Genomic DNA, 16,817 nt, shown 5'->3' on the forward strand with positions numbered 1-16,817 from the left:
CTATTGATAAAAAAACACCAGAGCTCTTACTGTGAGGTGATATATGCACTCATGGATTAATGTGGGCAAAGCCAATGCGTCATTGCACGGAGAAGGCATCTTAAAGGGAAAGACACTAAAGGGTGACACTCAGGGAAACCCTCACCTCACGGAGGGTGAGTCCCAGGTGCTTACGATTTTGGCATTTCCCCCTCTGTTCATCAGGTCTGGGGACGGCAGAGCCATGCTGCGTTTACAAGGAGCAGATGAGCCACAATAACAATATAGAACACTGGATTCAAAACCCAACCCACATGCCTTGATGATATTGGGCAAATAGCCTAAATTTTCTGTGTGTGTGTTTTTTTGTTTCTTTGGTTTTTTTGTCCCCTTACCTGAGCAATTGGAATGTGAATGCTTTGGAAAGATGTTCCATGAGCTAGTGCCTTCATGTAATACCTGGGAGACGACCGCTATTGTTTATATACTGTAATGTTGTGGTTGTCTTCGTTATAACTGTGCACATCAACTTAGGAGACTGAATACTAGATCAGAAAAGGGCTTGTTGAGCAGAGAATTTCATTTCTTGAATTTTATTGTCAGTGGAGGTACTGGGGATGGAATCCAGGACCTTGTGAGTGCTAGGCATGCGTTCTACCGCTGAGCTATCTACCCCTCCCTCCTTCCCCCACACGCACTGTATCTTAGAGAGTGAGAAGTTAGATGTTCTTCAGGAATGCCTCCACTGGGCAGGGTCAGCTGGGTACTTCGTCAGTTGGTATAATGGACACTATAGCTAAACTCTGGGACACCCTTTACCCCGACAGTGTTCGATAAACTCCCCGCAGTTTTAACCTATGGCTTACTTTTTTCTAGATTTTGTGAAGTCACCACTTTCTAAGTCTGGGGAGCCTCTAAATTATTTGCTTCCGTTTGTTTTTAGCAGCGACAAAGGAATCACTGTGAGTGGTTTGGGTTTGGCTTTCAAAACATCCTCTGGCAGGGTGGAGGGTATAGCTCAGTGGTAGAGCGAACACTTAGCATGCAGGAGGTCCTGGGTTCAATCCCCAGTATCTGTATTTAAAAAAAATCATTTTATGTACATTTATTACTATATACTTCCAGGTTTCTCCTTCTTCTGGTTCCGCATTTGCTGGAAAGTACCGAACTAGTCCCCAGGATGAGCTGCGTGTGCCAAGTGTTTTTAAAAGCACTGCATCCTTTTGACAGATGGTAGCCGTGAGAAAGCCGGCTGCTTTTACTTCGTGCAGACAGAGCGGCCTGATAGAGAGCCCTCCCCTCACACGCCTGTGTTTGTTTTCGGCTTGATTTTGTCTCCGGTACAGGTATTGACATCCTGAAGCTTGTAGCAGCCCAAGTGGGCAGCCAGTGGAAGGATATCTATCAGTTTCTGTGCAATGCCAGCGAGAGGGAGGTGGCCGCGTTCTCCAACGGCTACACGGCGGACCACGAGCGGGCGTACGCGGCGCTGCAGCACTGGACCATCCGCGGCCCCGAGGCCAGCCTGGCCCAGCTCATCAGCGCGCTGCGCCAGCACCGGCGCAACGACGTCGTGGACAAGATCCGGGGCCTGATGGAAGATACGGCCCAGGTAACGCGGCCCGGCCCGGCTGCCTCTCCCACTGACCTGCAGGGCCCCGTGCTTCCGACGTGTCCAGGCACAGGGAAGGAGGAAAAAGAGCCGATGGAAGGCGCTTAGATTCACACAACCACCCACACCCGCGTCTCTCTTACGGGGCAGTGCTTCTCAGTGGTTTTCCATTAGAATCATCTCGAAAACTTTTTAAAAATCCTGGTATTTGTACCCCACGTAGGCCAGTCAAATTAGAATTTCTAGGGAGAGGACTAGGAATCAGAATTTTTAGAAATCAGTATTTTTTTAAATTAACTAATCAATTAGGCTACCCGTCTATTTTTTTTAATTGAAGAATAGTTGATTTACAAGGTTGTGTTAGTTTCTGTAGGAATTCCAGTGTGCAAAGTTGAGAATCATTGTCTTTGGGGTAGATTCTGGCCTCAGACTGTACAGCTTCTTCTGTTCTTTGCTACCCAATTTGCAGTCTCATTTTGCATGACACACCTTGAACCGAAGCAAGAAGGAGACTTTTTCTTTTGCGTTCCCTTCCCCCTCCGGAGGGTGGTTTCTGTGATGCGGTTTTAGGAAGGCTCCATCTTGCCTCCTGAGGACGCAGGTGGTACTGGCAATAGTAACAGGACTGATGTTTCTCCTTGGGCTCGTTCAATCAGAACGTCTGATGAAACCAGGGGGACCCAGGGGTGTGGTTTATTCATAGTTGTTGGTCAGTGAGCCCTGGCTTTGCAGTCGGACAGCCACTTAACTAGCTGGATGGCTAGGGGTAAGTTCCTTCAACTTTCTCTGCCTCTGTTATCTCACTTGTAAGCCACATTTAGAGGATTTATTAAGACTAGGAATAAAGTATACGCAGTGCGTGATGCACTGAAGGTGTTCTCCAGGGGTAGTCATGGTTATGACGTAACTCGTTTTACGTAGCCTTTCCTTAATCATAACGTGCTTCCCTGAAAGGCCATGAATTAGGTACAAACTTGGCTATTGAATCATTTCCCACAAACTTCTATTAAAGTTTTGCAGTGAATTCCCAAAGTAAAAACGCTACCGCTGAGACTTGATAAAACCCACTTAAAATTTAAAAGGCCATTCTGTCTGTGTTATTTTCCAGTGGTTCAAACTCCTTGCCTAAAAAGAGCGAGGGAGAGCGGGGGAGAAATTTTTTCCCCCATCAACTCTAACCCACTATCTTTCTAAACCAAATTTTGTATATCAAGGGACTCAATTTTATAGATTTAAGAAATCCAAGTGCTTTTATCTTTGTATACTCACGGTCTTGTGTTTCTTCATTATTGAAGTAAACATTCATCAGGTAGGTCTTTTATCTAAGTGACTGGATAAAAATTTATAGGTGCTAATTGACTCTGAAGGCAGTCTTTCAAGCTCCTGGTGTATTTTTAACTTCTTTGAAATGTGGAATTTCAGAAAAAAAATTTACTAATAGATGCAGGGATAAACATTCAAAGGCACGGTGTCTTGTGACTTTTTGAGAAACAACTCAATGAAGTATGGTTCACAGCAAAAACAAGGCTTCAAGTAGCTGGATTTGGGGAAAGGAAAGGGAGCTGTTTGACCTCCAGTTAAATAAAATGGCTGCAGTTCAAACAAGGGACTCCAGAGGCAAAATGTTATTGTGCTTCCTTGGAGTGTTGGCTTTAAAGGGAAAAGCTGGTGGGGCAAGCAGCAGATTTGAAGAAGGATTTAGACACTTGAGAATAAGCCCCTGGCTCTCCTGGATAAAGCCTACAAGAGAGATAAAATGCAGCTGATGCAATGCTAGGGTTTGGTTCAATGGAATATTTAATAAAGTGGAAGGATGATTGTGATGTTATTGTTAAGGGCTCAAAAGAAGCTTTCTCATTAGAAAAAAACAAATACAAGCATAGGAAAATGAAAATGCATAAATATTAATGTCATGTTATTGAATATGTATCCTTATCAAATAGAGTTTTCTCTGGATATATCCAAGTGCCAAACTCTTGTTGCCTTTAGTTCTTTCCTCCCTTTATCTCCTCTATATACAAAAAGATTCTAGCATCTGTTTTGTAAGAAACAGTGGTATCAAGACATCCTATAGCTTACTCCTTGGGTCCTGTGTAGCCTGTGTGTCTTGATGGAGACCTTGTTATGATGAAGGACATATTAAGCTTCTTGTTCCGTGTTTCAGTACTGTCCATCATTGTGCAGCAACACTGTGGACCCAGCTCTGACTCTGATTTTAATAGCCAGCGAGCATGGATTTCTGGCTGCCCTCTTGTTAATCACACAGTTTGTTCATAGTTCATCTCTGAGATTTGTCGAGTCAAACAAGAGAATCAGAACGTGGCGGGCATAATCTTATGGTGGATTTGTATTCTGTGTGTACTGTGGTACTGCTGGTGACTTGAGACTTTGCCCCAGGAGTTAATGGACTCTTAATATGTAAAAATGACTCTGTGTGTGTGTGTGTGTGTGTGTGTGTGTGTGTTTAAAGCAGTTAATGTTTTTTCCTATTCATGAGCCTGAGAACACCTATGTTGTGTTCCACTCAAAGGACGGACGCCAATGTTCCTTCCAGTTACCTCTGGCAGGAGCATCTCATCCATTATTAACCATAGTGGCTCATCTGCCATTAATTAAACATGTCCGGAGTCTGACTTTTTAATTTTAATTTTATGCATTAACAAATTAGATAGTAAAATTCACTTTTTAGTGTACTATTCTACTGTTCTTGGAATTTTTTTCAAGACAGATTTTTTAGAGCAGTTTTGGGTTTAAGATAAAATTGAGGGGGGAGTTCCACAGATTTCTCATATACTCCCTGCTCCCACATGTGTGTCGCCTCCCACGTTATCAACGTCACTCACCAGAATGGTACATTCTTTACCAAGTGTAGACCTGCATTGACACATAACATAATCACCCTAAGTCCATGGTTTACCTCAGGGTTCACTGTTGGCGTCGGACATTCTATGGGTTTGACAAATGTGTAATGACATACGTCCATCATTATAATATCATACAGGCTATTTTCACTGCCCCCCAAATCCTCTGTGCTTCACTTATTTTTCTCTTCCTCCCTACCCACCCCTTCACTGTCAACCACAAACCATTTAATTGGCTCATGTAGTCTTGCCTTTTTCAGAATGTCATATGGTTGGAATCATAGGGTGGGCAGCCTTCTCAAGTTGGCTTTTTTGACTTAGTGCTGGGCATTTAAGCTTCCTCCATGTCTGTCTAAGAACTTGTCAGTGGACTCGTTTTCAGCACTAAATAGTATTCTGTTGTTTGGATGCACCACCATTTATTCATCCATTCACCTGCCTGACTCTGTCCTTATCTGAGGTGTGAGCTGGACTTTTCAGTGTGCTCTTCTTTGAAGTTCAACATCCAAACTGAGCCCAGCCTTCCAGAGTCTTACCTATTCTTCCCCTCCAGGGCATGAGCTTTTGGGGGCCAGTAGCAAAGCAGTGGGACAATCATTGGAAGTTACTGGGACTTTGCCAAAACTATTTAAAAAACAAAGCAAAACCCTAATACAGCTTTCCAAATTGTATGTTAACTCTTCCCCGTCTTTTTAAAACAAATTTTTGTTTTTATACATTTTTTTAATTTTGGGGGGAAGTAATTAGGTTTACTTATTTATTTATATGTTTTTTAGAGGAGGTACAGAGGATTGAATACAGGACCTTGTGTGTGCTAATTGTGCGCTCTACCACTTGAGCTATACCCTCCTCCCTTTTTTTCCCCATCCTTTCACTTGGACTTTTTTTCCTGTGGCTTGATTTAAAGAATTCTCTTGTAAGTAACATATATTTAAGGTTTGTTTTTTTTTTTTTAATCTATTCTGATAGTTTTTGTCATTTAATTGGAGAATTTCAGTGAGGTTACATTTTAATGTAATTGCTCATATATTTGGTTTAAATGGTTTAAATCTACCATGTTATTATTTGTTTTGTATTCATCCAATCTGTTCTCTCCCTTCCTTTCCTTTCTAGTTAATAAAATATTCTTATTTATTCTACTTTTCCTGTCCTATTAACTTGTTATACATTTTTTACTTTACTTTTGATGGATACCCCAGAGATGAGGACATGCATACTTCAATTATGAGCCGTTTTATAAATGTGTCCTTTTTACTATTTTCGAGACAATACAACCATCTTAAAAGACTTTAATTCTGTTTAATCCTTCTCTTGCATTCTGTTTTTGTTGTCATACATTTTGACGCTACACATTTCTTAACCCCCAAGAGGCATAATTATCATGGTTTTACACAGTCAGGATGCACGTAGATTTACCTGTTTATTGATCTTTTCTGTTGTTCTTCACTCCTGCCTGCAGCCTCCACCTCAACCCGAGATCTTTTGTCTTCGGCCTAAAGAATACTTCATGTCGTTTTCCAGCAATAAGCAATGTTTTCCTTTGTCTGAAAAATGCCCACTGAATACATTGCCTGATTTGCCGTTTTGTTTTTGAAGGCTAGTTGGAAATAGAGCTTGAGCTTGACGGTTATTTTTCTTCCAGTACTTTCTTGCCTGGGTTTAAGTTCCCCCTGCTAAACAGCCAAGGAGAGGATGCGATTTTATTTTTAAATTTCTGTTGCATAACACATTACACGCACAGTCCTATACTGGGCACTTTGGGCAATGCAAAGACAAGTAAGACAAAGTCATTGCTGTCAGGGAAGCTCACCACGGAAGGGAAGAAACGTATGCATCTTTCATCTAAGGGAGTAAATCCACAAGGGGAGGGGAGGGCAGTGTTGCACGTACAACTCATCAGCGCTGAGGCTCCAAATAGGGACATTGGGGTGGAGATGTGTGCCGGGTTCAGTTCCTGTCCGGGCAGCATATCACACTGGTGATGTGATGGTCAATTACTTGGCCTCCTTGCCTCAGTTTTTCCCTAAGAGAATGGGAACACCATTGGCACCTGTCCAATGTGAACGTGACCCACAGGAAGCACTTGGTGAATGCTCTAGAGGCAGGCGGGCTGGAAGAGTGTTCCTAACCAGCTCCAACTCACGTAAAACAGCCTTCAAATCCTGAGCGCCAAGGGTTACTTGGTGTCAGGTCGGGAGGGACCGCCAGTTCCAAGAATGCTTCACGCAGACGGGTGAGCGCAGGGTTGCCATCCAAGTTCAGTGCCCAAGAACTGGAAATTCCAGCGAATTGTAAATATTTATTCCTTACTGCCTGAGTGAGTGTTCCTGGGCCGCCAGGGATGTTTTTTCGAACAAAGAAACAGAGGTGATGGTACGTGTGAGGACAACGGTCCGCTCTCCCAGTAGCTGTCAGAAAAAGGACACTAAATTGAGCAACCGGATTTCTAGGTTTCCCTTTTATAGTTTCTATTTTCTCTTTTCAGGATTGTGTGTATTCAGATAGCCTTGCCCAGTGCAATTGTTTTCTTGATACCCTCACCTTGGACTTGATTTTTTTCTCCATAGGAAACCTTGGGCAAATGATTTCTCTGACTCAGATTTTTCTATTTAAAATGGGCATTCAAGTGTTTTTCAGAACAAAATCCGGGAATCACTTGTTAAACTGTAGGAGATGAAAAAGCGAGGCATTAAAGTGATGCTTCCTGGCTAGGTTCGGAAGTAGTGGTGATACGAATTTTCCAGCATTCCTTTCTAGTTTCATTTTGGAAAAAGGGAGGAAAAAAGAATTTTATGTACATTTAAAAATGATAATATTCAAAAACAGCCACAATCATTTAAAAGAATATGAAGTGTTACTTTACCTATCTGCCTTTGACCAGAGATTCACAAATGCAAAGAATTGGTGATGATCAGGCAGGGGATTTGGGTATCTCAGCCCATATCCTTCCCTCCCTCCTTCCGTGAGATTAGCTAGATTCAGACTACGCTGTAATATAATTACTAGTGGACCCGAAGCCAGTGTTGTTGTCCTTAACGTCTGTGTGATAGAATGATTCTTTGTTAGAGACGCTTCATCCTTTGCTTTCCCAGCTGCATTCGTCTTTATCAACGGTCCAACTGAGAACAGATATTTTCAGAAATGAAATATAGTGGGGGGCGAATTGCAGCAAATACCAGCTGTGCCTTTAACTGTTGGCTTTTGGGCTATTCAAATTTGCCTTTGTCTTTAATTGGCCAGTTGATTGGCTCTTGGGAAATAGGGATTATTGTCATAAGGCCTTAAGATGTTAGCTAAACTCGCATGTATCAAGGCCCTTCCTTCTGCTGTGTTCCCACAGCACAGAGGGTCATTTAAGGTGACTTAACTTGCAGGGTGTGACTGCAGGCTCTGGGGGACTTGGGTGGTGGTGAGAAGGGAACGTAAAGAGATTACTGACACATGAGAGGCCCGGGTGCATTTAGTGATGCTCGTGTTGAAGGTGGTGGTTGTGTACAAAGAAGCCATGTGTATGAATAAGCCTTTAGACTTTTAATGACATTTCCGGCCATTCAACTTATCATTTTCCAAAGTTTCATTCAGTAAGTCAACATCTTTTGTCGAGCACCAGCTGTGTGCCTGGTACTATGTAAAGAAGGAAGGTGTGCGCCTTTCAATAGCTCACTCACCGAGATGGAAACATGCGTGCAAATAATGACAGTTCAGTGGAATAAGCAAATGTTATAATAGAGGTGTGCACGAGGAATTATGGCACCAGAAGGCAGGGACACTCAACACACCAAAATAGACCTAGAAAATAACACACACAACACATGTATGTATTTCCATTGGAAAGTCATTTCTTAAAAAAACAGACTATAGCTTCTTTCAAGACTGTACTGTGGTCTTCTCCAAGATTTTCTCATCTGATTTCTGCTCAGGGAGCCACCTGCTTTTTCACGCTAAGGGCACCTCAGAATTTTGACTTGGCAAAGAATGTCTGTTTTACTTGGCACCTTGTTTTGTTTGGTTCAGGAGGAAGCTTATCAGAACTGCTCACTGTTCGACAATATTAAAGGTACAGGAACGAGGTTCCAATGTCCCACTTCATGTCAAGTGCTGGAGTTGGAACTTTGAATCCCCAGGAACTAATCGAAGGAACTGACATAGCCAACAATTTGACTTTTGGCTTCTGGAACTGCTCACTGTCTTAGAAGCATCTGGTAAGATTAGAGACAGGGTGTGTCTGCTAGAAATGATGGTTGTAAATGCCCAGTCCTGCCTCTGACTTGTACTGGAGGCTCAGGGAATCTTAGCTACTGTTTTCTGTGTTGGCATTTGAATTCCACGCTCTCCTGTTTTTGACCCAGGAGCAACATCACTCTACTGTCTGTACATGCACGTTAAGGAGAAAGGGAGCCAGTGTTGGCCGAGTACCTGTTGCGTCCCAAGCACTGTCTGGGTGCTTTGCGTTTGCTTTTATTTGGAAAGCTTCATGGTCCTGTGAGACAGCAGTAGGTTTTAGAATCAAGATATATTGCTGTATTTTGTTGAATGCCATGTACATTGTGTATGTACCGTTATTATGGGTACCATTAAGAAAGCAATAAAAGCAGTTGTAAGATACATCCCTATTTCAGAGGTGCTAAAATGCGAAAAAAAAATGCACCATGGAATTAATGAAATACGGTAGTTGCGCTTGAAGTGAACGGGTTATGAGGAGAAAAGTCTGGGACACAGATGTCTGGTATTGACACACTCCCCCTCCCCAACACACACACACTCACACGTGCTTTTTTTTTTTCCCAAGAATTCTTTAAAGATAAGATGGTTTAGGGGTGGGGGTGGGTAATAGCTCAAGTGGTGGAGTGCATGCTTAGCATACACGAGGTCCTGGGTTCAATCTCCAGTATCTCATTAAAAAAGAAGAAAAAGAAAAAGATGAGATGGTTTGGCACAAGCAATTTCTTCAGCAGACATTAATGGGACACCTATTTCATTTTGAGCCCTGCACCAGGCACTGGAGATCCTAAATGAAAGCGCACAGTATATACTGCTCAGCCATAAAAAAGAAGGACACGTTGCCATTTGCAGGGATTACGCATAGCGAAACAAGTCAGAGAAAGACAAATACTGTATGATGTCGCTCATAGGTGGAATCTAAAAAAAATACAACAAACTAGTGAATATAAGAAAAAAGATGCAGACTCACAGAGACAGGACAAATGAGTGCTTACCAGTGGGGGTCGGCGGGGGCAATACAGGAGTGGGGGAGTGGGAGGTACAAACTACGGGGTGTAAGACAGGGCTAGAGGGATATATTATATAATGGGGAATATGGCCAATATTGTGTAACAACTGTACTTAGAGTGTAACCTTTAAAAACTGTATATAAAAACACACACACACAAACACAAAAACGGGATCATCCCTGAAGACACCGGCAGTGTTACAGGCAGGCTGCGCACGTGCGCCGAACTTTAGAATATATTTCTGTGAAACCGCCATGTAGAGGAGTTGCCGTGAGTTTTTCTGTTTTTCCTGAGACACCGTGTCTCAACATTCAGAAAAACTTGAGTCTATTAGTTGGTGACATACGCAGCCCTTTAATCCACCCGCTTCCTGGCTTTCTCAAAAACTGCACGGGAGGGAAATCAGAATCAATATTGTGAAATGAAGCTTGTTTTCGCCATCAGTCACCAGTGCTGGAGATTGTATTTTCTTTTTCTTGTTTGTTTTAAAGCCAGAATTCTTCTTCAGATAAAGCTTCGTAGCTGTAAGTTTTGTCCTAGCATCTTGGTCCTATGATTTTGAGACTGTGTCTTGATCTGTTATAATCCAAGTGCCAAAAGCATGTATGCTTACGGATGAGGAATTACATTGTGGACAGCAGTAGGGGTTTTTTTTAAGTTTTTTAAAATTATTTTTTATTTTTTATTTTTTGGAGGGTAGATAGTAGGTTTGCTTACTTATTTTTAATGGAGGCACTGGGATCAAACCCAGGACCTTGCATGCTAAGCATGCACTCTACCACTGAGCTATACCCTCCCCCTTGCAGTAGGTTTTATCGTACACCATTTAATTTCAACACTTTAATCACTTATTTGTCACCGTTCCCTTGGGAGAGACAGCTGTCACTCCTGATTCGCATCCTCCTTTTTTATTTTCAGAAGGAATTTTGGTTTATCCACAGTTGGGCTGAGTCAGGGGACAGGCTGGAATGACCAACCATTAAGATGACTTACCACCAGAAAAGTGCTGGGGAGAAACAGGGAGGTTGTTTTCGTTTTTAATAATCACAGCAGGAGGTAAGGCTCTTCTGAGAAAGATTCATGCAAGAGATTCAACTCCTTAACAATAAATATACAAGCCAGAAAAAACCATATGCAAATCAAAAGACAAAATAATAACTGGGGAAGCTATTGGCCTCATAGAGTTAATTTCCTTTAACGATGAAGAGCTTTTGCAAATTAATTAAGAGACCAACCATCCAAAAAATAGCTAGTCTGTGAACAAGACAGTGCACTGAAAGAAATACTGAGGGCTCTTAAAGGTATATAGATTTTTTTTTAACCTTGCTTAGAATAAGGAGAATTCAAATTGAAATCTACACTGAGATACGATCTTTTAAAACATGTAAATATTTATTTGAGATACAGTTTTAACCTCTTTTACTGGCAAGGAGGAAAAGGTACGACACCATCCTTGTGTCGTGAGGGACTAAGAACAGCACCCATCGCTGGTCCATCTGTGCGTGAGCCCCGCCCCCACGGAAGGCCATCTGGCTTCATCTCCCACAGTACGTGTCCGCTGACCACTGACATTCCACTCCTAGGACTATGTTCTTCATCTGTTCTTATGTGCATCCCACATGTGTGCAGCATGATGCAAGTCCAAGTGTCCACTGTAGCATCACTTGGGATCACAACAGAGTGGAAGCAACACAAATGCCCTTCAGTAGAGGATGGGTTATGTAAGTGAGGGGACATCCACACAGTGGAACAGCATGCACGAGTCAAAACCAGTGAGTCAGCTCTTCACATGCTAACCTCAAGAAGGATTTTTAAGTGGAAAAGGGCAGGGTGCATAACAGTGTATACCTAGACTGTGCCACCCTGTTGTTAAAAAAAAATTGTTAAGGGTGAAAAAGAAGAGCTGGGGTGGGGTGGAGAATATTTGTACGTACTAATTGGTGTAAGTATGGATGGACTATTCCTGGATGAATACGTGGGGAGCTGGTAAAAGTTAACACTCTGAGGGGAGCTGAGTAGCCGAAGTCAGGTTAGTAAAGGAGACCTGTTTTCAAAGTCCCCACTGGTACCTATGGAATTGTGTGCCATGTATGTTCTCGTTCGAATGGCAGAATTCCAACTAAGGCTTTTAGGAATAACACTAATTTAATCCAATGTGGGAAGTTCAGAAAACTTGAGTCACAAAGATAAGCTTGAGCTTTCTCACCTCAAGAAAATTTCCTATGAAATTATTTTCCATCCTCCTCAACTGTTTTTTGGAACGTTCTAAAGCCTTTAGTCTGGTGTTCGCTGGAGAAATACCGCAAGATTCATGTGCCCCAATGAACGGGGCGGAGCTACTGTACAGTCGGTCTCTGTAGGTCTTATCTTCAGTATACAGGTGCCAGCCTGGAACACACAAGACCTCCTTTTATACAGTTTGGTCTTCCTTCTTGTCTTCAGGCAAGCGTGTAAGATAAGTGCCACCTCTTTTCGTGGTTAGAATTGTCCAAGAGTATGTGGGGGCGGGGAAGGCTTCCTAATAGGTCTCTTTGAGTGACATTTAGGGAAACTCCTCATGCATGGATGAGGCTGAGCTCTTAGCAGGGCTGGCAGTGTATCTGACTGTGAGTGGGCTCCAGCCTTGAACCCAGGGAGCCCCCGACCCACTACCCTCACTTCCCTTTTTGAGGAAGCTAGTCGGTGAGTCAGCCCAGAGCCGCAGCCTTAGGGCTGATGTCAGCAGCGGGGACAGCCTGCAGACACACGCCGGCAGCTGGGCAGGACACGCCCTCCGGAGCCAGCTGGTTCTTACCAGCTCCGGCCGCTTCGCACAGCCCGACTTGTCGTGACTTCCTGTGGCTTGTCCCCTGTGCACCAGTCCTCCCGCCTTAAGTTTTCTTGCTGATGGCGGGGACTGGCCACCAACAACACCCTGGTTTACATGCGGATGGATTTGTAGCCTTTGGGATTCAGTTTTGAAACTTAACTCTTAGACGTGATCAGAATTAGCCGATGACATATACACACAAGACTATCTAGCAGCTGCCTTGATGGGGGCTCGAGGTACTTCAGGGAGAAACACAGCCTGGCCAGCTAGCCTGGGTTAATATTTAAATATAGTCTTTGGTAACGTTGCAGCTGAAACAAAGGCCTCCAATTATCCTATGCTTGGGCAGACCTAGGGTGGGTGTGGGGTGTCTTTTAAAATAATTCCCCAGTGGTTTTGGCATTTTTTGGTCAGGTTAATCCTGTGAGCCTCCTGCGGGGAGTTTGTTTGGCCCCCAGCTCCCCTGAGCAGCGCAGAGTCAGCATTCACTCAGCTCTGTTACCTCTGTGGTCTTGAGTGGGTTCCCAGGGAAGCTGAATGGGACGTCTTGGCCTTGTTAGATCTGAAGATCTGAAGTCCTGTTCCTGCTTCCGCCCCATGACCTACCATGACCCCAGGGAGATCTAGACAGCCGAGACCCACCCGCCAATGACAACGTAGATTTACGTGTTAGCGCTGTCCCCTGCGTATGCAGTGGAAGCACCTCCTTGTCTCCGTTTCCTGTAGTCTTGGCAGGAGAACGAGGAAGAAAGAAGGACAACAAAAAACTAAACAGTCAGACGCTTAGGAAAAGTTTGGGGAATTTTTGTCTTAAGGTTGTTTGGCTCTTAGCCCTTCTTTTTTATTTCTTTTCCTGGATTTTGAAAAGAAGACTTAGGAAACAAAGAAAAATTAAAACACGGTACAGCAGACACCCACAACCTACTACCTAGATTCAGTAATTACTCCTCTTTTGACATCTTTGCTTTTACCTATATACGCGTGTAAATATTTTCAGTCCGTATTCCTGTTTCCAAGACTTCCCTCCAAGTTTCTTAACCACTGATAATCCTTCTTTTAAAGGTTTAGGAATCAGCGTCTTCTCATTTTTCTCTTAATTTTTTTTTTACTTTTTGTTTGCAAAAATTTTTTATTGAGTCAATTTGGATTTATTCTTTTCAAGTCCCCTTACTTCGGGTTGGCTTGAACAAGAACTCACACTCAGAAGAATAAATGAAATCATTGTTTCATATCTTCTGGAGCTTTAAGGAAACCTGCTTCTTTTTCTCCTTTTTGTTGGGGGTGGTGTTTTCATTCTTATTTATTTTTTAAAGAAGAAATCACCGTATACAGGTATTCTTTAGTATCTGAACTTAGGAATTGAATAGATTCAGATACATTTTTGGAGATAGGCCTGGTAGCTTTCATTATCTGAATCCTCATTTAGATCTGAAGTCCTGGAACAATACAGCATTTCTTATTATCTGAATTCCTTTTCTCTAAACTTAGGGACTGTATCATATGGAGATTCTGATATGAGAGAGATTTATATGGCAAGGAGGCTAGTGCTTGCTTTTATCAGCCCAGTGTTACATACCTACATGGATCTGCTGGAGGTCATGAAATCCAGTTTTGTCTTGATTACACAGGCAGTTGGGAGGAGGGGGGAAACAAGAGATAATAACATCATCCTTAAATAGTTGTAGTTATGTCTTTATTTGCGACTGTAATTCTTTTGAGATAAACCTTTAGTGGAAATTGAATTTGTTTGTTTTTAAATAGTCACTGGTCTGTTGGGATCTGAAATATTTTCAAATAGGAAACAAAGTTATTGGCTCCAGTTGAAGTTTTTACATAATCTCTCATCTTTATCTCTGGGCAATCACCCAGCCAGCGTGCAAAATCTGCCTTTGGGTTATAGGTCCTTGCAGACCCTGCCTCTGGCCCCTTCACTCTGGCTGCAGGGCCAGGGCAGCCCTTGGTGGCCAGATGACGTCTTATATTGAGTTTACAGGGTTTGCCAATTTCTCTAACCTTAGTAGGTCCAGATAAGGAAGTGACTTGGCTCAGCAAAGATTACTTGGAAACTAGACCAGACCAGATCTCGAATCTTGGCTTCTGTGACCATAGGGAGGTTACTTAAAGCTCTGAGAGTCTCAGTTTTCTCTTCTGTAAAATGGAGCTAATAAAAGCTACCTTAATGTCATCTGGATTCCATATATTTCATGCCGACTCGTTTAGCACAGTATTGATGATGGCTTATTTCGTTAAGTCCCTTTTTGTTTACTGGATCTGAGTAACAAACTGGTCAACTCGGATGGAATACCAATTAGTTTCCACTGAATTTAGCAAATGAGTTTTTGAAAACCGTCATTAAAGTGATAGAAATTTTCACAAATGTCACAAAAGAACTCTTCCTTCTTTCTAAGTGTTGGATGAGGTCTGGAGGGAAAGTTCAGTTGAAATGGTGTCTTGATTGTAAGGAGCTTTCTTCTTGAGTCTATCAGGCATATCTGGCGATAGAGCAGGGAGAAAAGGAATCTTGTGGAATCTGAATGGGTGATGCCAGGAGCCAAGGGGTTAAGTTGAACCATTTTAGCAGATTGGCAAAGGGGCATCTAGGCTGGGTAATTAAGGCTTCATTTCAGGGGATCACTGATGCATCAAAGTTGTTAATTAGTTTTATGAAAACAGATTGTGCAACCACCAGGAGATTGTAATTGGGTAGTAATTGAAAATAACTCGGTGGTATCTTAGTTGAGTGAACCAATTGGGGGTAACTTGGAGGGAGAAAGGGAATTGGGGTCCACAGGTGGGGAGGTGGCATCATGAAACAGGTATGATAAGACAAACAATGTGAAGACATAATTTGAGGAAGAATGACCTAGAGTAATCTTTTTCTTTAGAAATGAGGAAACAGGGCTGAAAAGGGGTGTGGTTTTCTGCCAGTGGTGAGTGTATCCACTGTCCCCGACCACACAGCTAGTTGGTGGTAGATTTCTTTTTTCCCCTTGCCATGATGTTCCAGGACTTTCATGACTTTGATTCTTAGGAGCTGACTGTGAAGAACATGATACTCATGCTGAAAAGAAGCTTCTGAGGCTGGAGTCCCCTGCCCCTTGCAGTTTGCAGAGTATGCTCAGAACTGCTGCTCCCTCACAGGAGAGGAGCAAAGTTGTCTCAAACCCTGTTTCCTTCATACACCACCTTCGCCATGACTATCAGTCTACCATCCATGGCTCCACCATCCCCGGGGCTGGAGAAACACTGCAGCCTTCCACAGTGTGTCATCCTAGGAAGGGCCAGTCGACAGGGAAGTGATTTGGGGGGGTTGGTATTTTTGAGCTTCAGTTTCAGGTTGTGACTGAATTGAGCACCCAGAGTGGGCACTTCAGTTTGGGGAGGGATGGAGGGTTTCCAGAACACACCTGGAGATGGCTCATTCCAGTACAACGCAAATACAAGTGAAGTCATTGTTCTCACCAACGCTACTCAAATCTCGGCAGCCCAGAGACGTTCAAGCCCACAAATTGCAATCCATACCTTGTTTGCCTCATCCGTTCCGGCTGGTTCCTAACTCAGTGGTTTTGCTCATCAGAAAGGAGAGCAGTCAGGTCAGCCATGGAGCGATAGGTGTGATTCAGCTGCTGTAAGGTGAGCCATTTATCTCTCTTCCCTTATCAGTTCAGGCTAATAAAGGATCCGGAAGGACAAAGCGTATGGGCATGGAAACTGATCCGGAGGACGTTGTTGGCCAAAGTAAGCTGCCTGCTCTTGAAGTTCACACGAGGGGTCCGAGCTGTTTGAGGCTGCTCAGAGAGCTCTCCCCTCCTTATCCCTGCCACCCTCCACTCTTGTTAGTCTGTCTTACCATCTCTCTGCCTTATTTCTCGAGGGAGTCTCCCAAGTTAACATGGTTCGCTCGCCTCTGCAGAACAAAGAGAACTTGACTTTTCAAGTTTCTCCAAAGGAGCTTCAGATATCTTGCCTTCCCTGGCCAAGTTTTTCCCTGAGACCTGTCTTTCAAGTCTTAATATTTGCCTCGCTGCAGTAGGTTGGGGAGGAGTGTTGTCCTTTTGTGCCCGTGAACGCTTGCGAAAAGTATAGAGGGGAGTTCAGCCAAGTGGATGGTCTTCCAACTGCCCTGTGCCTTGGCTCCTGCTGTAAATAAGGGCTGCTGCGGCCACAACATTTGCAAGTGAAGAGCGAGAAAGCATACTCCTCGGTGGTGACGGCTTTTAAAAATAACATTTATTGTTTTTCTAATTACGAAAGTTAATATGTCCCTGTAGAGAACTTGGGAAGCTTAGAGAAGAATCAGGAATAAACTAAGTTACTCATGATCT

The 16,817-nt window shown here is 43.2% G+C and overlaps 1 protein-coding gene across 1 annotated transcript in view; it reads left to right on the top strand.

Moving 5' to 3' along the window:
• Positions 1–16,817, top strand: part of TNFRSF21 (TNF receptor superfamily member 21) — a 60,015-nt gene that overhangs the window by 36,763 nt on the left and 6,435 nt on the right. Inside the window, exon 4 of the mRNA XM_072944854.1 lies at positions 1,326–1,591. Coding sequence (XP_072800955.1) covers positions 1,326–1,591 — 266 coding nt within the window. The remainder of the gene's footprint in view (positions 1–1,325; positions 1,592–16,817) is intronic.

Source organism: Vicugna pacos, chromosome 20, assembly GCF_048564905.1.
Source record: "Vicugna pacos chromosome 20, VicPac4, whole genome shotgun sequence".
Taxonomy (NCBI): Eukaryota; Metazoa; Chordata; class Mammalia; order Artiodactyla; family Camelidae; genus Vicugna; species Vicugna pacos.